Source organism: Condylura cristata, unplaced genomic scaffold (assembly GCF_000260355.1).
Source record: "Condylura cristata isolate star-nosed mole 26May11 unplaced genomic scaffold, ConCri1.0 scaffold00002, whole genome shotgun sequence".
In the NCBI taxonomy this organism is placed as follows: domain Eukaryota; kingdom Metazoa; phylum Chordata; class Mammalia; order Eulipotyphla; family Talpidae; genus Condylura; species Condylura cristata.
In genome coordinates this window covers 59,432,906-59,459,425 of record NW_004567103.1, presented here as the reverse complement: position 1 = coordinate 59,459,425, position 26,520 = coordinate 59,432,906, and the positions used below count along the sequence as shown (strand labels likewise).

Sequence of the window (26,520 nt, the reverse complement as noted above, 5' to 3'; positions counted from 1 at the left end):
TGTTAAATGAATTAAGCGAAAGAAGTTTTTTGTTCTCAATCACTTGATATTATTTAAACATTGCTCAACAAGAACTTGACAGAAATCATGTAACTAAAAAACTTGGAATACAAGGTCAACTTTTTTTTTCAGAGGTTCAGCATTTGAAAACAGATGCACCGAATAAGAGAATTGGAGAAAATAATCAATATATAAATGGGGGGCGGGGAGGTGATGGTGGAGACAGAGCAAACAAATGAGAACTAGCCTTGTTCCTTCTTCTCCCCATTCCCGACAGTTACACCCTCAGAATCATATTTGGTTTTGGCTAATGGCAAAGCATGGTTGAATTCTTTTTTATATACTAAGTTATTGATTATAGGGGGATGTATATAAGGTAATAAAGAGAACCTAAAAAGAAAACCAAAGGCTTTTAACATATACAAATATTAGAACTGTAAGAAAATTTGAGAAACTTAATTTGAAAAATTAAAAGAAAAATAATTCAAACAATTTTTCACAAAAATTAAAGACATTAAGGAGTAAAATTTTCCACCTTCCTTGGTATAAAACAGCAACTAGTTAAATTTGTTCAACCCAACCAATATTAACAGATTCTTAAATGAGGTACAACTATATATTCTGAAAGTAAATACTATATATAGACCATGAACCCCAAAGTGATATTAAGCTGAATTGAAAGACAAATATATACAAAATACTGTTTCTTATGAAAGTTATTTTTAAGAATCTGACAAATTAAAAACTTTAAGTTCGTTTCCCAATGTCTGATGAATCTATTTTGTGGAAATGTTGTGATTGCTGTTTTTCATTAATTTGGCAATATATATAAGATGAATGAAGGCTTCAACTGGCTGGACTAAAGTTAAAATCTTTCCACCATTGCAATGACTTAGGACAGTCACTTGATAGCATCATCAATTTGAGACTATTAAAAATGTCTAAGTTAATCCCATTTTGAAGACTGTGGTACTAGATAAAAACAAGCATGTGTCAGGCTCTCCCCGGTGGCACAATGGATAAAAGCACCGCATGATGAAGCTCTCCGAAGCCACTGCAGCACAAGTTCAATCCCTGCTAGGAAGCTGACCCACACAGCGCAGCAGACTTCTCTTGACCCACACTCGCTGCTCCCCTCAGCAGTGTACTTTGTAGATCTGCCTGTTCTGTTCCCCACTCTGTCTCTGGTGAATCTTCTCAACCACCTGTACCCCATAAATAAATAAATCTTAAAAAAAACAAAACAAGCATGTGTCAATTTTAACTAGATATTTAAGAAATGAAAACAAAAGGCACAGTAATAAAAGCAGTCTTATCAATGCTATACCAAATAAGTTGAACAAATATGCACTGACTAGAACACTTTTCTAATAATACAAAAACAAAAGTGAAGATCCTCAATGGCACTTTAAAATTCTTTCTTTAATAATTATTTCCTAAAGTTGTTCCTGGCCAGAAAGAAATCACATAACCTTTTTTTCTGTCTAAATATTAAATCTTAAAAATTGATACAAGATTAATTTAAGGTTAATTTCAAAAATCTATTTTTGCTGCAAGCCTTTAATTACAAACTGATAACCTAAAATGTCTGATTCATGCCTTTTTACTTGTTTCGTTAGAATATGCTAAATTCAAATTTTAAAAAGCATATTCCGCAGTTTATTAGTATAGTATTTAAAATGACTACTTTTTAAAATTTTATTTACTTATGCATACAGAACTGGGCTACAGCCAGAGGTGTAGGGGTGGTGAGAGGATATACCAGAGACAGAGTGGGGAGCACAACAGGCAGATCACGAAGTACACTGCTGAGGGGAGCAGTGGGCAAGACAGAAGTCTGCCACGCCACATGGGTCACCTCTGGGGCGGGGATCGACTGGCACTGAAATGGCCAAAGCTACCTTGCAGTGCTGTGCGCTAACCCCTTGTGCCACCAGGGAGGACCCCTACAAGTGATTATTTTTTACACCACTAATTTATCTTACAAATTTGTAAGTGAATGTATGATTATTCTTTCACTAAATGCAAAAACTACATTTTTTTTTAAAGGAGATAATGATGTTTATTCAAAAGGACAGAGAAGGCCTCAATCAAAAACTACATTTTTGAAGTAACTAAACAGTCACTCAATTGGAAATAGGAACAAACAACAACTTCGTAAATATCCTTAGTAACTTAAAGTGGTTGCCTTTCAGGCAATGATTTGATCTTACTTCCTCTGCATTTATAGTTATATATAAACTCATCATATTCTGGTATTAGAAATATATAATCAAAATATGGTAATATCTGTACAAATGGTTGTACACATGGAATAGAACTTTATCATTTAATAAGTCAATTGCCATTATTCAAAATTAACTTGTTAAATTCTCAACCTGGTCAGTTTAGAATTGCTCAAGTTCACACTTACCTATACATTCTAAGACAGTAAGCTTATGACAATCTCATACTATACAAAGCAGCCTAGTACAGCTTATTAAGTACACTCCAGTCAAAACTATCAGAATTGTTACCCCAACTTGACCACTGACCAGCTGCATAACTTTGGGCTAACTGACTTAACTGGGTCTCTTTCTCTCCCCCCCCCCCCCATAACATGGAATAAAATGTATCCACCTGCTAGGATTGTTGTAGGGATAAAACGGGACAATACACACTCAAGGCACTCACACCTCAGTATAGTTGTTTTATTACCATTACTTTCCTTCATATAATCAAAGTATCTTCTTACTACGTCCCTTCTCATCTATTCCCTGTCCAGATGTAAGAAGGCATGGCAGTCCTTTAAAGGCATTAAGTAAATGTTGTAGAACTATCATCGTCAGTAGGAATCAACGTATTTAAAAAAAGTCAGTCCCGATTAAGCACCATGTTCACTTCTGGCTCTACAATATTGCTATAGAACTTACTTAATTGAACATCTATCCAACTCTCTTATCACAATCAGGACCATGTTCAATAGGATTTATGAATTCTCAGAGTTTTATTCCTAACAGATTAGTTATCACTCCTACTACCTGGAACCTTAAAAAAAAAAGTGTAGAAATGGACAAGTAGTTAATTTAGTGATCCACTGCCCACTGTCTCTTACTCAAGAATTTCTTAAATGAAGATAGAGAAAATATAAAGAGAAAACTTCTGTGTATGGATGTGTAACAATCAACTTAGAATTGAATGAAATTAAATGTCATTTTTAAAAGGCTCTAAACATACTGAAGATGCTCAAACTGTACACAATTAAGTCATGTAAGATTAAATACTTTAAAAAACTTATTCTATATTTATCGAACTCTTTTTTTGTCTCCAAGTCCCTGAATACAAAGACCAGGTAAAGCTTACTCCCAACTACTTTTCCCTCAAATCCTTAATAATAATTTAGCTACATATAATACTAAATCTAGTATTTATCTGCTTACATGGGGCATTTATTTTTAATCTTCTCAATTGTGGGCACCTTTAGAATAGAGAGTACGTCTCATTGCATGTTTTACTGGTACAGAGAGAGAATAAGTTACATGGATATAGCATAAACTCTAACACTGCAGTAGATAACTTTCTATCCAGTCTTTATTTCTGTATGAGAAAATGGTAATTTTCTATTACACGTAACACATATAATCATAAACACCCAATGATTATCTTGATATTACTGAAAAATCATCTTTTAGAGAACAACTACATATATACCAAAGGCCAAAGAATCTATGCCAAATCAATGTTTTCAAGCACAATCTTGATGCTTGTTAATTTAAAAAAACTTTAGCCCAAAAAGAGACTAGTGATTAAAATTAACATGTAGTATGAAATGCTCTGGAAAATGTTTTAAAAGTTAAATAAAAAAAATTTTGTGATGAATGCGATGAGAATTTGTTAAAAAAACAAAAACCAAAAAACTTAACTCCTAAGATAAATTATTTCAACAGTTAAGAGTCAACATTTGGGGGCCTTCCCTGGTGGCGCAGTGGGTTAAAGCATAACACTAAAAGGCTAAGGCCACTTCAGCATGAGTTCGATCCCACCTGCCCTGGAGCGTGACAGACTTCTCCTGGCCTGCCCCCGCTGCTCCCCTCAGGAGTATACTTCATCAGTCTGCCTGTTTTGCTCTTCATTGTCTCTGGTGAATACTCTTACTCCTCCCCCACCTCTGGCCTAAAACCCAAATCTTCTACAAATAAGTAAACCTAAATAACCATTTGCTGGCATTTAGTACAGGCCACGTGTGTGTGTGTGTGTGTGTGTGTGTGTGTGTGAGTGAGAGAGAGAGAGAGAGAGAGAGAGAGAGAGAGAGAGAGAAAAGAATCACCAGGGGAGCAACAGGTGGGACAGGAGAGGTGTGCTGCGCCATACTTGGGTCAGTTCCCTGGCCAGAGAATTGAACTCACTTCATTGACTGTGGATACCTTTGAGTCACCTGGGAAGGGCCCATTTTGGTTTTTAAGAGACATGAATAACAGCAAAATAGCAGATTTTCTTTCAAGCCCATCAGGCAAAACACATTATCTTTACCAACAACTAACTACAATTAATCTTTTCTTAAATAAGCAAAAGAAATGCATGATTAACTGATGAAATGAAGAAAGAACACAAAAATTAAAGATTCATCACCAACTTTCCAAATGTTCAGATGTATTTTGTCAGCAGTTAGGAGATGAGAAAACATAGTTCAGACAGGCATCTGAGGAATGTATACAAGCTGCTTGAATCAGGGTAAGGACATCATTCTAACACTCACACCATAACCAAAAAAATCAAAAGTATCTACCTTAAAACACCAGTGCAAAACTATAGGACATACATAGAATCAAATCTTTACTATCACCAATCATAACTGGAAGTCTTGTCATTCATATTTTTAACAAACAAACTCACTCAACAGGTTTTCTTGTTGAAATCTGTCCTTTCCTTTCTGAACCCACTACCTAATAAATATTTGTACTTTACTTGTATGTGTTAATATTAACTCATTTGGAGGATGTTTTTTCCCTTTGAAAGAACGGACTAATGGATTAAGTAAACTCAATTCAGCATTTCTCCACAGAAAGTTAACTCCATTTAATGAGTTAAAGTCCCCCACCCACTCAAAAAAGCAAGGAACAAAAAAAAAAAAAAAAAAACATAACAGGGGGGTAAAGGAGACTGGGGAAATGGAAGATGACCAAATAAAACTAAGAGATACTGAAGAAAAACAGCTTTAAAAGGCTCTGGCATGAGTTCCCAACATCTTATGTCAATACTGTGACCAATCTCCCTCCCCTCATTCTTAGACACACTACTCTAGCTAAGTTTTTTAATAGGTGAGTTGATACTTAGTGAACTGCAATCTAAAGAGAATGAAAATAAACATATCTTCTAAAATCATTAACCTATTAAAATCTGGCCCAAAATTTATATAGACACATCTGGTTTGGGTGAATCAATTTTACAACTTATTTGTGCTTTGGTAGTAAAAAAAAAAAAAAAAGCATAAAGTTAATAGATTTAAGAATTATAGCTGATAACCTTTAAAAAGCCATTTTGTCACTGGCTAAAAATTGCCCAATTCAATGGCATGGCATGGATTCTGTAAAAACCGAAGTCGGTGAGATCTGACAATCTAAGATACAGAATCTTTGGATTTCTTTGAAGGCCTGTATTTCATTATCAATTCTTCTAGGTATGAGAAATAGTTGTGATAGAACTTAAAGATGATCATCAATAAAGTCATACGAATACATTTGCCTGTAATTCAAATGAACAGAAATAGGTGTCTTAGTTTTATTCACCAAATAAAAACTATTTCATGTTATCTTTAACTGTAGCCAGATGAAAAAGCCCCAGTGAAAGGATAGACATTAAAAACAACAATAATGGTAACAATGTAAAGTCACAAGCAACCACTGTAAACATGTAACATTCACTACTTCTGGCTTGTCATAGAACAGTATGCTTCATTCATTCAACAAGTATTTTTACTGAGCATCCATCTGTCAAGACTTCTTAAACAGTACAAAACATAGTGCCTGCCCTCTAAGAGCTTACAATCTATTACTTCTGAGGAAGAGGAAGTAAGAAACCATAAAATAAAACAAGTTAATAACTAAGTGACAAAGTAAGTGAAACAGTTAAGGAGTTATAGGTACATTAAGATATTCAGACTTCAGTCATCTGAAGGGCTGGCATATACTGGTCAAAGTTACTGCTGAGGACCTCTTGGAGAAGATTGGACTAAAGTGGCAAAACTTAGGTAAACTTCTGAGGGAAGAAGGGTAAGATAAATGTGTGATCAGTCATAAGCTGATAAAATACTCAGCAAAGCATGAAAATACATGCCTGGGGTTCCAAGTAAGGAATGTGAAGACATGCAGTAAGAATCCTGATTTGAACTGTACTATGGGAGCCCTTGAAAATAAAACTGTGAAATTTGGGTATTATCCTGTAGGTAAAGAAAAGTAATGGAGGTTCTTTGGCAAAGAGAAAACACAGAAATCTAAGCACATTGGGGATGTGAAAGATGCCTTAAAACAAGAAATACAGCTCAAAAGTTAAGCATATAGTAGGCATGGGAGAGTAATAACTATTCAAATGGCAGCAAGAATATAAGTATGATCTTTAAAGTCTGTCTTACTCAACATAAAAAAGACACATCAAATTTACCTTTGAAAATCAAGTATTCGTGCATTAGTTTACAGACCAAATGCAAAAAAAAAAAAGAGAAATGGACAGTTCGAATCAGGGAGGCAATACTAAAATTATTTTGTTCCTTTATTTCAGTACTGCCCCACAAAATCTCATACATATAGTATCTGCTTTTCTTATCAAATGATTACAACTGAATCATAATCTATTATTTGAAAGGGATGTTAACTTTTATTCTGCTGTACTCATTAAAAGGAGGTTTTAAAAAAGAAAAATGTCTGTTAGGAGTCTTTTGGATTTAAGTGAAGGCAAAACCATCTGTAATATAGACAGCAGGACTTGTAAGTCTTTTGTGTGTAAAGAACAAATGAGTGAGATGTGAACATACATTTATTATACAAACGGATTAAGAGATGACCCCATACATAATTTTCCCCAAAGCAAATTTCCACTGGAAATTTTTTGCGTATTACCACTGAGCAGGTAAATTACCAATATCGTTTTCTAACCAGTAATAAATCATTACTTAACTCAGACACCATGTAAGATCCAATAATTTTAAAGTAGCACCTTTCCCACTGAAGTCAATATATGAGGCAAATTTACTCAAATAATAATTAAGATAAGGTTGAAAGAAATATTAAGCTCTATTTGATGATTTTCAAATATTTTCTAATATTGAATTCTATAAAAGGACATTCCCATGAATTTAAAAAAGAACTGCTGTACTTGAAAAACTACGACCTCTGACTGCAGCAGACTGATATTTTGTCTAATTTGTATATTAATTTTCAAGCAAGTTTTAAAATTTCATGCTGTGTTCAATAATATTCCAAAAATTATACAATTATTTACTAGGTAAGACTGCTACCAACTTTAATGAGATCTTAATGGAACTAGGCAATACATATGAAGGAGATTCCATAACCTTTTGTCCCAAAGTCCAAAGAATTTGTAAACTGTCTTTTTAAAAATTGATTTGTGAAACCATACCAACCTTGCAACAGTCACTACAATGAATTATAATAAGCACCTTGCTTATTATGATCATTATCTTTTCACTATTTCTTGTTCATTTAAAACTTATGAAGAACACGTAGACAGAACAAATAATACAGAAAAAAGCAGTAATTTTTACTAAAAATTAACTACTACTTTAAAGGTAGTTTTCATTGCTACAAAAATTTAGTTTCAAGTTTAACTTATTTAAATTATCCCTGCCCTCCCAGTCTGTTATTGAAGCTAAAGTAAGAATTAGTTTTACCAAATTTGAGTTCTAGTTTGTTAAGATATTAAAAGAGGAATATGAGAATGATCCAAGTTTAAAGGGCTAAAAAAAAAAAAAAAAAAAGGTGGAATCTCTTGGGACCCTTAGAGCTGAACTTCTATGACATTGTTCATTATCCTAACCAATAGGAGAAACCGAGTTCTAAACATCTTGTATATTTATGGGCACATAGCATATATCGAACTAGAAAAAGAAATAGGAGAAAACCACAAGACAAAATTTAGAGTATCTGAATGGATGTGTACCAATTAATAAGTAACCTTTCTGGGAAAATGGTCACTTATACCACTAAAGAAAAAGGGCCATAGTGTAAAATGTGAACAATTTTGTGTCATAAGATACACTAGCATACTTAAAAAAAAAAAATTCTGCATTTTACTAGATATGACTAGCTGGAATCTGGGTTTTGCAGTGCAAAAGCACCATTACAGCAAGGGTAAGCAGGTCAATCCCTTGCAAAACTTACCTTGATTGGCCCAATGGAAACAGAAGGCCCCAGAAAAGAGAGAAGCATCTGGCAGTAGCAAATTGTTTTATTTTATCTTTCTGTGGAAAGAAACTAATTTTAAATAAGAACCAGAGCATTTATAGAATAAATATTTTTAAAGCTCATTATCTAGTTAGAGCAGCTCTACTAAGAAACCAAGAGCTCCTTTCTGCTCAGAGATGGAAAGAAACAGAAGAGGAATGAATCAAGGTTGTTTCTCCATCAGTAGGGAGTTTTAAAAATTGTGTTATGCTAGTATAACAGAATAAATGGTTCTCTTTTATCCTACAAACATAATCTTTTGGGCCTTTGCCTTTGACTAGATATTATATATAAAAATAAAGGCTATATTCCAAGTAAAAAAAGAAAACCACTTGACAGTTAAGTACAATCCTTAGGTTAAAAGACATAAAGAAAGCTCCTGTTTCTACTAAAATTTCATCAATAAATTTAACTGAACACTTTGAAGATTATCAAAATAAAAAAGCATTAATCAGCAAAAAGATCATACCTACTTGACTGGTTTTCCAAAATTGCTGATTGGCTTAATTTTTTTATGATTTACTGAGATATTCAAATGGAAAGAACCCAGTCACCTAAGGATTTATGCATTACAGAATATCACAAGGGACATGAAACTACTCATGGTAACTGAAACTGTTACCTTTCTTGGAAGCTTCTCCAGGAACTCAGTTCAACTGAATTCACAGAGTTAGCATTACCACTTTTGATTTAAATCACCCCTACAAAATGTTCATTTACAATTTATGCTGGAGATGGAAGGGATAGCCCAAATGCAGGAGTGCAGAAGCAATAAGCATTAAAAACAAAACAAACACACCCAATAAAATAGAGTAAGTGAAAAATGAACTCTCCATCTCTCCATTTGGTACTGTCATATGAAGAATCAAATTAGAATAGAACCTCCTCACTTCCACCCCCATCACATGAACACACACACACACACACACACCCCTATGGAAATTACTTCACAAATAAAAGCCACCCTAAGTCAAATACACAATTGCTATTTTCAGGTTCTATGCATTTACACAGTCCACTAACAAATTATGCTGATCTTTGAGACTATTTACTCTTTGAAGGTTAATTCGATTGACAGAGTTGGAGGGGAAGTTATTAAACTAAAAAGCATGGAGGCACAGTTTTATTTAAATAAAAAAAATAGTCTGGTTGCAGTAGAAAGTAGATCTTTTACACAGAAGGCTTATTACATTCAAAATTGTGTTAGTGTCATGATTCAACATTTGACTTCTTTGAAAACGTTTTTTTGGCATAACTAATCCTTAACAGCTGTTAAAGTTTTGACCCAGATTTTGAAACCTTGACATAATACCACAAGCAAACATAAATAAATACAAAATAAAACAAAAACATTCTTACTTGTCCCATTGGTGGCCCTCCCATAGGGGGCATCATTTGCGGCATCATTCCGTGAGGTACAGGAGGCATATTCGCTCTCTGACCCATGGGGTGCATTCCCATTGGGGCATAATGCATTCCAGGATGCCCCATCTGAAAAATGGTGCCAGTTTAAAAATTAAGCAGTCACAATAAATGTTTCTAAAAATCTGATTTCTACAAAACAATTACTGAAGTGGCATGTGCTATTAGACTAATGTGATTCAATTTTCGGTTCAGTTTGTATTTTCTTATATTTTCTCGTTTATAATCAACTTGCAACTGAGCAAATTCCAGAAGAAACCACAAATATTAGAAATCATTGCCAGAAAATTAAATCTTTTATTATTTTTATTTTTGAAGTATGCTAACTGGCTTAATGAAATAGCAAGAAATGCATGGGACAGCCAATTTAAAAACTGATACAGCGGAAACCACAACTTTGTCTTGTTTCACACAGACCTAAAGCTGGTTGCTACTGGTTATTTTATAATGGCATTTACTCTTAAAACTATTCCAAAATGGTTTTTTAAACTTCAAAACGTTGCATATACCAAATTAACTCAGATCGAGTGTCGGTCTTATAAAACACACAGTGCGGGCAAACGACAGTGAAAACATTTCACTCCTAACAAATAAATGTAGTCCCTAACAGACTCTTTAACATGTAACATTACTTTAGCCCAAAAATCAATTTCAAATAATAAGGTGTGTGTCAGACACTAAGTAAACTACTCATCCATCCATTTTAGTGAGATTTTAAAAGAACTACTTTCTTGACCTGTATGCCCGTTATTTCAGATCTTAAAACCAGGTAATTGTATCTTGCCAAGTCTCCCAACAGGCCTTCTCTACTCCCTCGGTCGACACGACTACAACCGATGAAGAGATTTTGGTAGCTTCTTTTCAGAGTCCGGAGTTAAGTCTCCGCCTCCCCTTCCCGACCAAATCGGGCCTACCTCTCCAAGACGTTCAGCCCGCCCAGGGCTCAGGGCCCAGCACCTCCACCACACATCAGTCTAGGCCAAGCCCACTGGGAACTTCCAGGGTCCCACATCCTTCCTTTGTGCATCCCCGCTCTCCGTTTCCCTCCCTCGGAACGTATCCCACCATCTCGAGGTCTTTCTTCGTCCACTCTCAGCTTCATCTCCTTTTAGAGAACGCTTCCTGTCTCTGACTCCGTTTTTCATTGTGCCGCTTTCCTCCTGCCCCACCGATCCCTTACCGAGGGCCGTCTCCTCAGAAAGCCGTCAGCAGCAACCCAAGAGCTGGAGGAGAGGCTTGAGCCGGACAATCTCCGCTCCCCGTCCCCGGTACCCCGCGAGGGAGGATGGCTCTCCATTTCACTCACCATGAGGCCTCCACGCTCGGCTCCCGTCCCCGGCCTCATCGTCGGGCTCAGACTGCTCCGCCGGCGGCCACTGCCGCTACACAGACCAACAAGAACCGATCTGAGTGGCTGACGCCCGCTAGGGCCAAAGGTTAAAGGCTGCCCGGCGCTATAGGGCGGGATCAACGAGGCTAATAAACTGACAGGCTTTCCCGCTGTCCAATCACAGTGCGTCGCCGTCACGCAGCTCTGCGGCGATTCGCCCCCAGACTCAGCTTCAGTCGGCGTCGCCAGCACGGAGCTGGGGGAGGGGGATGGAGGAAGTGTTTGCGCCGAACCGTCTGCCGGGAAAACCACCAACTTCCCCCAGGAAAGGGAACACTACCGTATTCCAGCTTCCCGAGTTTAGACCGCCTCGCCCAGTACGCGGGGGCCTGCCACCTTTCACATCTTCATCGGAGTTACTTACGCCCCTTAAAGCTGAGGCCGCCAGGGATGGGGTAGGGTGGGGGTGGGGTAAGCAGCTTCTAGCGTTTGTGGTGGCTCTGGCTGGGAGAGTGCGCGCGGTAAGTGCGCGCGGGCTGCTCCCGGCGGAGGGTAGGAGCTGGAAACCCTGGAGGACTCTAGAGGAGAGTTCGAGCTCTGTAGTCACAGGCTGGAGAGCGCAGCCACAGGAAAAGTGGGGAGAAAGCGAGTCGACTAGCGTGGAGGGAAGTTGTGGTAGGGGCGGGGAGAACCATGCTACAGATATAGGAACGGGCAGTTAAGGCGAGGCTACCGCGCCAGGTGTGAATATTGCCAACTAAGGAAGGCGGGGAGAGTGCCCCCGTAGCTGGAAGAAGGCAAACAGTTTCGGATTATGAATCCGGCCGGCATGGCGGGCGCTAGGACCAGACGTTAGGAAGACGCGGCTTTGGGGCTGCCACCGCGCGCGCTTGCCAGGAGGAGACGCGGGGGTGGCTGAGGTCTCTGGCCAGGAGGAAACAAGGGTGGGGAGAAGACGTCGCTATCTTCGGCCGCGCTTCTCCCTGCCTGCTTCCTTTTCCCCTATACCCCCTAGGTCCCAGGATCGGACTGTGGACTAGGAGTGCCCAGCCACACTTGGGGGGGTCCCTGGGCACCTAGTCCGTCCCGCCTCGCACCCTCGGGCTCCCCTGCCAGCCTTCGCCCGGTGGTGGAGGCCGTGGCAGAACCCAGCTGCTGATTGGCTGCCGCGAGTGCGGGGCGGGACTCGTAGGGGACGCTGGCGCTCCTTGGACCGCGCTCTCTTTCCCGCCATGTCGTTCGTTGAGAGCGAGAGGCGCTCGCCTCCCCTGCGCCGCCGTCTTGGTACCCCAGCACCATACGCTCAGTCGTTTTCCTCCTTTATTGAAGGGGACAGTTGGGGTGAGGGTGAAGAAGAGGAAGAGGAATGCGACCCGGTGGCCCGCGACTTGCGGGCGGAGTTCTCGGCCGGGGCGTCGTCGGAGCCTCGGAAGAACTGGTTACCCCAGCCAGACGGGGCCGGGTCCCCGCTTCTCCCCGATAAACGCAATGGCATTGTCACTGCTGCTGCGGCTGGCCCGTCCCATGCTAGGCGGTGGCCGGTCCAGGTGCTCTCAATTCTCTGTTCACTGCTGTTCGCCATCCTCCTCGCCTTCCTCCTCGCCATCACCTATCTGATCGTAAAAGGTACTGAAGTTCGGGCCATGAGAAAATCTGTGTTGAGTAAAATTGAGCTTGGAGGCGGTTCTCAACTTTGTCATCTCCTCCTCTGAGGCCGGCAAGCTCATAGCAGTTTTCACTGAGTCTTCATCTGCACCTTTCTTTGCCCACCCCCATTTTTTTTTGTATTCGAGGTGGCGGGCCCAAGCTCAGGAGACCCAACTTATTTTACATTTTAAAGTTGAGGTATAATTGACGTGTGATATTAATTTCAGGTGTGCACCATAATGACTTGTTATTTGTATACACTGCCCAATCATTCCAACAGTTTAACTTCTTCAGCATACATAATTACAAGGAACAGTGTAGGGGTGTTGAAGATGCATTTTTAAGAAAGTGTCATGATTAAGTGGGTACTCTTGAAGAATCAGTGATTCTTAAAGTTAGTGAAATATGGAAAACTAAGCAAAATGCAGAACAACCATTATTTAAAAGGAGGTGGTAACAGTAATTTTAAGCAGGCTGTCCATAACTCAAGATGTTAATCCACAAAGATGTACTATTTGCTCATTCCTCTCTACATTCAGAATTGCTGTAGGACAAAATTTCCATCCGACTGCCTGTGTTTGTAGGTAAAAAAATAATTAGCTCCTAAATTTAGACTTAACGACTCGTGTGGTGGTTGTAGTGTTTTGCAGGAGCTATCTATAATACTTTTAGTTTCTGGTGTTTGAAGTTGAATTCTCCCTTCATTTGGAATAAAAAAGAATGTGTTTTGAAAGGCCTTCCAAACTTTATACAAGAGAATTACTTGGTTGGCTATTTTATGTGACAGTGAAAAGAATTACACTTGAATTTAAATCCATTTCTCATTAGTGTGGGACTTTGGCCTAGTTATAGGAAACAAACCAACAGTTTACTTCAGTTTGCTGTATGAACAGCACCCAACACTGTTGCTCACATACTAGTTTTACTTCACTAAAAGAATTAAATGTTTTAACTCTACTCCTTTTAATTCTCATTGTTTCCAAGACACTGGTATGGTGCAGATGGAATTTAACAACTTATCATGGCTTCATTTTCATAAAAAAGACAGATTGGCAAGTTAATTTTCAAGTTTTATGTCTGCAAAGTGCTATTGGGCATAAACTTCAATCTTAATATTTGGGTGCTTTCAGAACACTGCCCTCCCTCCCTCCCAGCCCTTGTTTTCCCGTAAGTTTATTTTGTAGGTAGTTTATTTCTCTTGGGCCTTTGTATCATACAGTCACAAAACCTGGTAAATAGTAGTCCATTGCAAAACATTGAACTTTGCTGATTTTGGAGACTAAATAAGGGAAGTGAACTGTAAATCTAGTGTGCCCAGTGATGCGAATTATACAAAAATGTATTATTGACTCATAGATGTCTTACTGAAGGTTACCTAGCTAGCATATGGAATCAGAATTTGAACCCAGTTCTTTCTGACTCCAGGACACTATCCTAACTCCAGGTTGACTTCCAGCCTTTGAGTTACTGTTCAAATTATATAATCAACTTTTTTACACAAGGCCTTTTGTGTATTTGCAGAATTGCACACTGAGAATTCGAAGAATGAAGGTGATGTGGACACTGGGCTACTAGGTATGGAACTTAATTGTCACTTGATTTGATTTTGAAGCTAGTTTTTGTTTTTCCACATGATGTTTAAACAGAATTTTGGGTAAAATCTTAATATAATCCCTTAATTATCTTTTTTTTTTTCATTTTATTTTATGGTAAATTTTATTAAATGGTTTTTTTTATACATGGATGGTATGTGCATACATTTTTACACACACCACACACACTAATAATGCATTTTGAACACAAACGTATGTGATTAAGACCCAGCGAGTAATTAGCTTTTCTAGTTACTTTCTGGAAGTCTCCTTACAGTTTTCCCCCCAGGACTTAAAAACAAATAATACTCCCTCATAAATTTATAAAAATTATGTTGAGATCTCTCTCTATAAGCAACTTAAAAAATTTTGTTAAAAATACTGGCATTATATTTTAAGGTTCAAAAAAAAATTTATAGGCATATTTGTTTGTGAGGACTAGGAAAGAGTCAGCCCTGCATTCTATAATAATTTATAGGCTTGTGAAAAATTTATCTTAACATTTGTTTCTTTTGGCTAAATTAATGTTGAAGAGTTCAGAACTTTCTGGAGTATTGCACTCCTATTTGTTGTAAATTATCTGGTCACTCTATATTGGGGTGGGAAAAGTTTCCTATCCTGAATGTTATCTCTCTTCAAATCTTAGATAACTGTTTAATTTACCTCTTTAAGGTTAATGTTCTCACAATGATATGAATTGAAGTACAGCATACCTGATTTTGCTGAAGGAGAAATCTTTATATCTTCAAATTACAAAAAAATCAGTTTGCTGATGTCCCTTGAAAACTTTATTTGCACTTCTTGCTTGTACTTTTTTAGTTAACTCATTTTATCAGTATGTTACAATGTTTCATCTCAAATAGCCAAGTTTCTGGGACTTTTCATAGCATTTTTTGATATGTCAACTCTTGGTGCAGTGGAAATGCAATCTACAAACTATTGAGAATTCTAATTTGCTGTTTAAAAGATGGCAAGATTTCACATTTATTACACGTATGAGTGCCACTTGTCATCTAAAGGAATGATTTGTTCAATATCAAAAGGAATATAATAGGGCTTTGTCATCTACATTTTTCTTCCTTTTCTGTAAATATTTTGGTACTGGTTGGTAAATACATATTACCATTACAACAAGTAAAAACATCATTACCTAAATCACTATTAATGGTATTTCACTTTCAAGATGCAAGAATCATCTCAGGAGTTAAAAGAAACTACTGAATAGTGCTGGCAGAATGTCCCATAAACAATAGTTAATGCCAAAACAAAGATCCTTGTTTTAAACCAATTCTCCAGGGGGCAGATGAAGAATGTTTTCAGCATTACTTAATAAACTAATTCTATCCATTTCCAGGGGATTAGTATTAAATTCCCTCCTGTTTAAGAGAAAAATACAAATTAACCTCTTTGGAAAATAATGTTTTGAATTGACTATTTGTCTAGGTTAAAGGTCCACTTGAAATAATTGATACTTGAAAAGTAGGTCAGTTGTTCCCTTGACCTTTGACTTGGATCCAAATTAACTGTGAACTCAGTAGAATATTCAGCAATCAGAAAAGATAAACGTATGCTATGAAAGTCCCAGCAATATGGATGGAGCTAGAAGGGATTAATCTTGATGAAATAACATCAGAAGAAAAAGAAAAGTGTAAGATGATTTTACTTAATAGAAAGAATATAGGGAAACTGAACAAGGGGTCAGGAAAAGGGGGGGAAAAAAAGGACTCAGGTAAATGAAAAACATACAGGAGGAGAATGGGAGGGAAGGGCACAAGGGACTATAGTGACAGTTCATGGGTGATATGGTGGTAGGAGTTTTATGGTGATTACACCCGACGGGAGAACTATTTTACAAAAATAAACAATGATGTAAAATAAATAAGGAATGTATTTTTAAAAAAGAATTAAACGTGAGTTGAAAAACAGATACCAAAAATGATTGCCTTAACTTATCCCTGAAGAAATGCTAGAGAAATTTTGTCCTTTTATTATTCATATAAAAGTGTTCAATTAAAAGAAACAGTGCAAAATCTTCAATATTGTCGAGGTAATCTGTTGTAGACAGAAAAAGAAATGCTGCCTTTTATCTTAGTCAGCTGGTCATAATTTCTTAATTACCTAATGTTAAATGAATCATTTTAATTTAAGCAATGGACTTACTAGGGAATTCCAGCAATTAAAGCAGAGGTTTCCAGTAATACATTTGTACATATTTATAGATTATTTTCTTGTTCATTTATGTACATATATATGTAGTGATTATGTATGTGGTTTTCTTGTTTGTAAAAATAAAAACATTTGGAATCATGAGTATTCTGTGGTTTTATTGAAATGTCTATCATTATGCATGGATCTACTTCATTCTTTTTTTGTTAATATGCATATTTCATATACCAAGTCTGTTTAAACTGTTTGGAATTCTAAAATAGGACTTAAAATTATTACTGCCATTTTTAGTCCTGTTGTTTTCTTATGGCAGCAATGTTTTGTGAAGAATGCTTGACTAATTACACAACAGTGTTTTAATAAGAAACCTTTCTTAGTGTGGGAACATGGAGGTTTGTATGTTTTTCTGGTCATTTCAGTTTACATATAAAATTTGCAATTATTGTCTGCACATCTTTATATAATTTGACTCAGAGGTTTCAAAAACCACCATTTCATCAATTTTTGAAAATCGAATTATAGGGAAGATAATTTGCAGTTCTTCCTCTGCAAATTTGTTATAGGTATATATCCTTGTTTTGCTCAGTGAAGTGTAGAGATATGACTTTCATTTAGAGCTTCATTTTTAATAGTGAAAAGTGATAGTGAAAAGTGAATATAGATATGCAGTGGCATTGTGGCCTGTGTGTACTGATATGAAGGTCCCCTAACATTGCTGTGTTGAAACAGCAAAATAAAGGACAGTTTTTCTGGTCATAATCCCATTTGTGGAAAATAAATTGATAAAATGTATACGTATTGTACATTACTTGTATGTAAGAGCTTCATATATCTAGCCACACTCCCTGTATTTTTTGAAAAGATTCACAACAGACTCTTAGCTGATTACTCTGAAGAGTAGTATTGGAGAAGAAACACAAACTTAATAAGCTTTTCTACCTTTTAAAAATGAAATTACATATTGGTAAGATGGGTTTGCAAAACATTAGTTATCAGGTTTTTGGCTTCCAGATTCTGGAAACAGTGTTTTGTTAACAATTTCAATTGTTGAGAGTTGCTAACTTCTGTGGCTTTCCTATTTCATCATAAATTGAGTAAAGAGGCATGAGCACTTCTAAACCACAATATTACATTGTCATTGTGACCTAGCATTTATCAGTGATGTGGCTGTTCATTAGTGCAAATTGCACATCTAGTTTAAATGTTCATAGTCAAGCAAGCTCTTAGATCATGGACTAAGATGTCATTTCTGATAGCTTTAGAGTATTCTTATTTAAATTTGAGAGGTATTAAACAGCACTTAAGTGGAAAGCCAGGATGAACTTTATCTCACATTTTGTTATTCACCCATTATTTTGTCTTTCCCACTTTTTCTTAGATATTTAGATATTTCATCTTTACATAGCAAACCTCAGCTTTTTTTTCTTAATTACCATCTTTTTTTCCACAGACTTTTATGCATTTTAAGATTTTTGAGTAAACTCAGTTATTTTTTCATTACAGGTATTCATCTAAACAATAACAGCTGTTTAGCAATATAGTCATCCATAAGTTGTCATTGTACACTGAGTCACTGTACTTTTTTCCCTGTCTTATTGGTCTAACCGAAGATTGTACGACTATCTGCCCAGGTTGGGGTAAAATTCTATAGGCTGATACAATGCTAGGGTTTTGGAATGGAGGGACAAGTTAACTCTCAAGACGTGCTCAAATGAGTTAAGTTTGAAAACACTCATTTTGGCTTTCTCAGATGTAGCACCTTCAGCCATTTGTTGTTCCCATGCATCACTTAAAGCAGAAACATCTGAAGGCTTACCTGAGGGCCTACCACACAAGACTATTCACAACTGTAAATCCTCTGGTGTTGAGTAGCCCCTTTTCATGGCTCTACCAAGAAGGCCCAGTGGCACTCTTCACTCAGTACACTCACACAACTGCAAACACATGGACATAGCGTGATTTCTTAAAAACTAAGGAAGGACTACACTTTCTCCTTGTTATTTACAAACCTTTTATCTATACCCCAGTCATTCATTATCCTTGCTGTTTCTCAAGAAGAGATACTGTCTCTGTTCTCCAGTTTAGTTGATTTTTGCAACATAAGAACAGAAGAGAAATTCAGGCTATTTCTCCTTTTGCTTTATGACCTTTGCTTTTACCCAGTAAACACACAAAGTCTGTTACCTCTTTAAGAGCATGTAAGGGAAATAGAGCTATCAGAAAAGATACTCTTTCAAAAATATTTTGCTACAATTTTCTTAATGCTTCATTCCTCTGTCTTTTGTAGTTTTATCTGTTTCTGGGCTTTTGAAGTATTGCCAAAATGAAGTGGTACTTTTTGTATAGCAGGAAAACTTGTAGTTCATATGTTATTCTTTATTGAATTTTATGAAACTATGAGTTATATTCTTAAGTTGAATAGCTGTTCTTTTCTACACAGTAAATTTAACTCAATTAAAATATTCAAATATACAACTTCTAATTGTGCCTTAGTATTTCGCATTTCTACATGTGTAAGCTTATAGTAAGCTCAGATCTCTTACGTCACCTAAAGTTCAAAAGGGCACAAATACACATGATCTTTTGAACTTGAGGATGGCACTTTAAAATTGTTGTAGTCTTAATAATTCAAGTTATCCCTTCCTTCTCTTTTCCATTAAGGATTCTGGACTCTACTTATAATATCCATAACTGCGGGATTCTCCTGCTGCAGCTTTTCTTGGACAGTGACTTACTTCGATTCTTTTGAACCAGGAATGTTTCCTCCTACTCCTCTTTCACCTGCCAGGTTCAAGTAAGTGTTCCTGTTTCTTTTTTTGCCCATCCCAAATCTGTTTAAAACATGAAAAAATAGCTGATGGAAAAAATCCTAGTGTTACCACAATTAAAAAAGCAAATTATTATTTAAAAAATAAAATACTAACAGAAGAAAGATACTACTTATTTTTGAGATTATTTATTAAAAATCCAACCTTTAATTTGTAAAATATAAATGATAATGTGTTTGGCTTGGCTCAGCTTTTGAATAAATGGAAAAACATTTAAGCTCCATACCTGGATAATGCAATCATCCTTTAAAAATGAAATTCAAGGATCTGAGAATTGAGAAATTTAATTGCTGTTTGTTCTTTGGGATGCAATTTCATTTAGAACAATTTATGGTGGCTAAATATGAGTAATGTGGAAGTTTTACTAGAGTCCTATAAATGGTGAGACTTAAAACACCCTCACTGGATTAGACTTTTCTTTGAATTGGATTTTGGGTTTAAACGTTTGATTTGATAATTAACAAACATTTATGGCACCTAGTGTGTCTATACCATATTAGATTCATTTCACTACACACCTAATGGAACAATATTAAATTTTTTTGCCCTGTTTTCTCTATGTGCTAAAGAGTTTCAGAAAATTGAGTAGGTGGTTTTCTAATCTAGTTTGTTTATGCCAGGAAAGCTCAGGTTTTAGATACAAAGTTCCAAATAAGAGCATCCAAGGTGGCATTTTATTTTAAAAACTAAGGGGGAGGGGGGACAAAAATAGAAAATAACTTCCATTAGATATGTATGTTATCAGACTATGATAGATATTGTTTTTATTATTACCAGCTCCCAAACCTTATGAACAGATAATAGAGATCAAATAGATTCTATTTGAAGGACTCAAAATAGTGGTTATTTTTAATAATATTTGGTACTACTGATCTCAGTTACTGAACTCAAGTTCTGTCTTATATCTTTAAAAATTTTGATTTTACTGAGATATGCCACAGTGCCATCCTATAGTTTTTGGTTAGCAGTCAAAAAGCTAATTATAAGTAGGTCTTGCAGAGACCTGGATTTCAGAGACCACTGTGCATGTAGAATTACGAAAACTAGTCTGTCTTACAGGCATCAGTAGTCACTGAAATTACCAAGGCTTAAGATCTTACTCATTTTACTTAAAAGCTTACTATATTTATCCTTTTGCCAAATCCACTCATTTCTCTTTTTGAAATGCTATGGGAATACTTTCTATCTCCAATGTTTTTTTCTTTATGTAAGTCATTCCTAGTTTACTTGACTCCTTTGTCCCCTCTACTCCAGCTTTACACTTTTCTTAAATTTTTCTGTATATTGTTATCTTTAAAAACAGACCTTACACATAGCTTTCTCTTTTTAAGTCATCAGTGACTTCAAAATAAAATCCACCTTATAACAATAGTATTTATCCAAATGACATGTACTCTATACTATAGGGTATCATTGATTTGCATTCCCAAAATATGTGATGTACTTTTGAAATGCCATGATTTTTAGTCTTGCGATTTTTCTTCAAATGTCATTTTCCTTCTCAGCTCTTTTCTGCCTCCACCGACAGAATGTATAAACCTTCATATATGTTAGGGGTTATTGGAGTTAAGGAAAGGCATGTCAGTGTTCTCTTAAAAATCTGAAACTCTGGGGCTATTTGTCTAATTTTTAAAAAAATTGTCTTTGGATAATTTATTGAACCAGAACTGGTAGGAATGGATATCAGCAGCAAGTGTGTTTTATTTGTTAGCTGCCCAATTTTAATATGAGAGAGTGTCAGGACAGAGGTTTAGATTACATACTTGTCAATAAAGGCCTGAAAATAGTTTTGAGTAAGTATATTTAATGTAAATATATATATATATACACACACATATATATGTGTATGAATCCTTTCAATATGTAAGTAGGGACAAGTTATTTTTATATTTGATAAATCAGCTATGATATAATCTAATGGGAGTAAAACTAATTTGAAATTATTTTGTTACTAGAAACACAATTTGTAAAAAGGGCATATATAAGTACAGTGATAGTTGTCCTCATCTTAGCAGAAACTGCAGATAAAAACTATGTCAAGATATAGTGATGACTGATAAAATTGAATTTTGTTGTGAAAACCCTGCCCTCTAGTGCCTGTGGAAAATACTGCAATTATTTCTGGAATTTTAGGATAAAATATTCTCTATTTTGCCAGCAGAGTGAGTCCTTGTACAGGGAAACAGCTTTACTTTTGGACAAATTTGAAATCTTCAGACTTACTGGAGATGTTGATATATTTTGTTAATTTGCAACATGCTTTTGTAAAAATATAATGTAAACAGTGATGCTAATATATTTCTTTTGATTTGGTGAAACTTACAAGTTCTGTGTTGAAAAAATTAAAAGAAAAACAATTTGAAAAGCCATATCAGGGAACATGCCAACATTTTAATGCCTCTATCTTTCCATTCTTTGCATTTTTAAAATTGAAATGGAATGATAATATGTATCACTTTTTGTAATCCACTTTTTAAATTGAACATTATACTGGACACTCTTGCCTTTCATCATTTCTTTTGAGTTTTCAGTGTTTAAGTACACTTTATAGTCCATCACATATGTCAAATTTAAGGGAAATAGAAATGGTAACTAGGTTCTAAAATTATTAAACAGTTATTACTTAACTAAGGAAATAAAAGCAAGACAGTTAAAACATAAAATGAAGAAACTTTTTTTTCTATGATTATAGTGTTATTTAAAATATTTCCACCTCCATGAATATCAAATACAAAGAAATTAGTTTGTTAAAATGTATTCATTGCAGATTGAAACACATGGTCTTTTTTAGTAGTATATTAATGAGAAATGTAATAGTATTGAGATTATGTTTACTGTGGCTATCAACTAGTTGTGTGTGTGTGTGTGTGTTTCTTTTTAAGATTTATTTATTTATGCATACAGAACTAGGGTGCAGGTCAGAAGTACAAGGGCAGTGAGAGGATTCACCAGGGACAGAGTGGGGAGCAGAACAGGCAGACTGACGAAATACACTCCTCTGAGGAACAGTGGATGAGACAGGAGAGGTCTGCCACACCATGTGAGTCAGCTTCTTGGCCTGGAATTGAACTGCTGAAGTGGCTACAGCTAGCTTTGTAGTGCTGCACTTTAACCGGTTGTGCCGCCAGGGAGGGCCCTAGTTGTGTTTTTTTAGAAACATAAAAACTCAAGGGAATAAGAAAATACCTTTATTGATACTTAGTATTAGATGAAATAATGAAATCAGCATCTCAATAAATCATTGGAAGAGTTGAAATAAGAAATAAATCACTTTCTTTGTGTTCATTTATACTTTTATTTCATATTTATTCCATATTAGATATTATCTTAAGTCAGTTGTGGCTGTTTTATTTTTTTTTAAAGATTTATTTATTTATACATACAGAAATGGGGTACAGACAGAGATGCAGGGACAGCGAGAGGATTCACCAGAAACAGTTGGGAGCAGAACAGGCAGATGGACGAAGTACACAGTAAGGGGAGCAGTAGGCAAGATAGGAGAGGTCTGTTGCACCATGTGGGTCACCTCCAGGGCAGGGATCGAACTCACACTGAAATGGCCACAGCTTCGCTTAGCTTCACAGTGCAGTGCTCCAACCTGCTGCACCAGCAGGGAGGGCCCACTTCTCGCTGTTTTAACAAAATACACATAAACTGTGTATCTCATAAGCACAGAAATTTATTTCTCATAGCCCTGGAGACTAGAAGTCCAAGTTACAGGTAGACAGCTTGTCCAGGATCTTGTGAAGACCATCTTCTGGGTTGCATATGGCCTCTTCATTGTGTCCTACCAAAGCAGAGAGCAAAAAGCTCTCCTGTGACTCTTATAAAGGCACTGATCCTATTCATGACACTCGATTGTCATGATCTCATTAAATTCTAATGTCCTCCCAAATGAACCTATACCTAATACTATCATATTGAGAGGGCAAGGTTTTGACATGAATTAGGTCATGGTGGAAGAGTGGACAAAAACATGCTTGATCCATAACAGCTTATAATTTTTAAATACTAGACCTTTAGAAAAATACAGGACAGTTGAAGATCTTTGCAAGGTATATTTTTAGACAGGTACACCTTAATGGACTTCAGAGAGTAAGATGATTGTCTTCTCACTTTTCAGACTTTGCTGTGCTAAAAGGTATACCACAATGTGACATATGCAAACTTCTTTATTAGAAAGCAAGTATTTTTAGTATTTGACTCAATAACACTTTTATAATACTTTAAGAAAATCTGATACAGTATAAAAACCAAGAGGCAGTGACTTTAGATTCTTGGGAGTATTTTTGAGGCATTCCCAGTTTCTCAACACTTTAATAAATCATTAATCCTATTCTTTTATATTGCTTAAATGATATCTTCAGTCTAATTCTCAGTTTTCCACATTCGGATTTTGTTCATGTTTTCTGAGAAGGTAAATATGACATATGTAATCAGTATTTTACTTTGTAAGTATCTACATTAATTATAGCAAATTATAGTATATATGTGACACATCCATACAACATATTATATACAAAAAGAACCTAGAGTTCAAGCGAATGGGCCTGTGAATCATCAGAATTTATCAGCAAGTCCTGATTGGGGAGGAAGTTTGGTATAATAGATGTGCCTTGAAGCTGCATTTTTCTTAATGACTATCTTTTTATATATTCTAGAATTGTTGGGGATGCTTTTGAGATTCCTATTAAAGATAATAAGGGTAATAAGTCACCCTTCATTGTTATAATTAGTCTAGGGTCCTACATTTTTTAATGGATGGGAAATCAAATCTCAGGAATTTGGGTGAGCTGCATAAAGCCAACTAATTTATATCTAACACAGGTAGCACCTGAATCTACCATTATGATTTTTGTTTGCCATACTAGGTAACCCCTCTCCTCTGTGTACTGAAGTGAATTAATAGGAGAAATTGAAATAACACTCGTAGCATTTGTTATGTGGCAGTTGGATCCATGCAATATTGCCAAATCCACTCAAAATCTGGTTTAACATCTGTCTTTGTTCTCTCCTTTGTTTTCTCTGAGGGACTGGCATTTTTAATCCTTACCCGTACACAAAGCCCCATCTAGTGGTATAGTGGTGTAGCTACATTTTTATAGTTCTTGTGTTAAAAGTTAAAACTCCTAGAGAATAGATCCCACATAGAGTGGAAATGTTGCTTTATAGTCTAGAAATAAATTTATTGAAAAGTGATAATGTAGTTGATAAATCTCATAAAAAGTATGACATTTAAAACATTTCTTTTGTAATTAGGACTCAAAATACTCAGTAATAAAAAATAATGATATGAGTCTTTACATTTGTCCATTATATATATAGTAGTTTTTACATAAAACCAAAGGTCAGAAACCAGCTATTTTTTTATATGCAATTTTTAAGTTGTATTTACTTTTCTTTTTAAATGTAGTTCTTTTTTCTTATAATGTTATTTTTTGTACAATATATGGCTTCCCTCCTAAGTGTGAGGGACCAACACTTTTAAGAGTATTATCTCATTGCAGTTAGTAGTGACAATTATAAACCTCGTATTGCTGGCTTGAAATAAATATTTATTATTTAGATCAAAAATCAGACTAAACAGCATATTTTCCAACACCCGAAGGCATTAACTTCATAGAGGTAGGACTATTACTTTGTTTTGGAAATATCCAGAGAGACTTATTTCCAATAAGGAAAAACCAATACTTGCTTTTAAAAATATTAAGGATTGCTAACTATATTTTAGAAATCAAGTACTGTTGAAAATTTTTAACTCTAACCTTATTCTAATCAAAATATAAATAGAAGTAATGTTTCTGGTGAATTTCAAAATATCTGAATCTAAAACTTGGACTTTTGAATCACTTGTTGCAAACTGATTTGAAATGATTTTCTCCTGTTGAGAAATATGGTATATCTTACAGTCACAGTTTCTGGGTTTTGATGCTTCATAATCCTCTGTTGACTTCTGTCCTAAAAGGTCTTATCTTGATTCATACAACAAAAGCTGAATCCTTTTGAGGGTAGAATTAATTATTTTTTAAAATGATAATTAGCCATGAACATAATTCTGTCTTTAGTTTAATGAGTTTGAGTACCTATGGGATTTTGTTTGTTTTTGTATAGTAGAACTAGGGTGTAGGCCAGAGGTGCAGGGGTGTTGGTGAGAGGATTCACTAGATACAGAGTGGGGAGCAGAACAGGTAGATTTTTATAGAAATACACTGTTGAGGGGAACAGCAGGCAAGACAGGAGAGGTCTCTTGCATCATATGTAGGTTAGCTCCCTGGCTGGGGGTTGAACTCAGGCTACAGTGGTGATAAGCGCTGAGACTTAACCTCTAGGCCACCTGGGAGGCCCATGTGGTTTTGTTTTGTTTTTTTTAAGTAGAACTACTGTTTAAAAAAAGAAAAGAAAAAAAAAAAGAAGACAGACATCTTCTTAAGTTCTCCTGATAGGTTTTTTTTTTTTTTAAAGACTGAATGAATCCCTCAGAATCATCCCTTAGGTAGCCATTTGGAATTATCAACATGTATATTATGTTTTTACTATGATGTCAGTTAGTTTTAAGTCAAAGTTAGTATATATACTGCCAGTGCCTCTTAAAACACTGTTTTATAGAATAAGACATATTGAAAGCACAGCAATGTCCATTTATAGAACTAAATATAAATTCATGACATTACATTGCAAGAGAAGTTTAAAATTCGGTGCCTTTTAAGGTATTACGGTTATATTCATAGTTTATTTGATATGTAGATAGGGTCAAATGCAGAGAAACTATTTCAATTATTAGTATTATGTTTTTTTCCAGGAATGAACTCCCATAAAGAATGGTATCATTTTGTCTGGTTATGCTATCACTGATAGAATTTGATTGGCCACCTGTTATTTCATAGTTGGTGTACAAATCAAGGGGTCTCTGCTGCTTTACTAATGCTCTTGTTTTATTTTTGGCTGGAGCACTCTGAGTTATCTACCTTCCTATTTCTTTTGCTTCCAGCCACAAATGGCATTTGATAAATATGAGAAAAATACATTTTTAATTTAAGTTTTACATATTATAGTTTATTTTTTATTATTTATTTATTTTTTAAAGATTTATTTATTTGTAC

General features: G+C 35.8%; 2 protein-coding genes across 8 annotated transcripts in view; one reads left to right on the top strand and one right to left on the bottom strand.

The window, feature by feature from the left end:
* Window positions 1–11,263, bottom strand: part of PRPF40A (PRP40 pre-mRNA processing factor 40 homolog A (S. cerevisiae)) — a 45,435-nt gene extending 34,172 nt beyond the window's left edge. For 2 of the 7 annotated variants that reach the window (XM_012726475.1, XM_004674652.2), the window contains exons 1-2: window positions 11,164–11,263; window positions 9,795–9,926 (exon numbers count right to left, since the gene is read on the bottom strand). In XM_012726475.1, coding sequence (XP_012581929.1) covers window positions 9,795–9,926; window positions 11,164–11,202 — 171 coding nt within the window. In that variant the 5' untranslated portion in view covers window positions 11,203–11,263. Of the gene's footprint in view, window positions 1–8,372; window positions 8,466–9,794; window positions 9,927–11,037 lie in introns of those variants that run through there. The other 5 variants (XM_004674651.2, XM_012726471.1, XM_012726490.1 and 2 more) reach the window with 4 other exon arrangements.
* Window positions 11,264–11,666: 403 nt separating this feature from the next.
* ARL6IP6 (ADP-ribosylation factor-like 6 interacting protein 6) overlaps window positions 11,667–26,520 on the top strand; it is a 32,839-nt gene continuing 17,985 nt past the window's right edge. Inside the window, exons 1-3 of the mRNA XM_004674878.2 lie at window positions 11,667–12,813; window positions 14,356–14,409; window positions 19,254–19,386. Coding sequence (XP_004674935.1) covers window positions 12,420–12,813; window positions 14,356–14,409; window positions 19,254–19,386 — 581 coding nt within the window. The 5' untranslated portion in view covers window positions 11,667–12,419. The remainder of the gene's footprint in view (window positions 12,814–14,355; window positions 14,410–19,253; window positions 19,387–26,520) is intronic.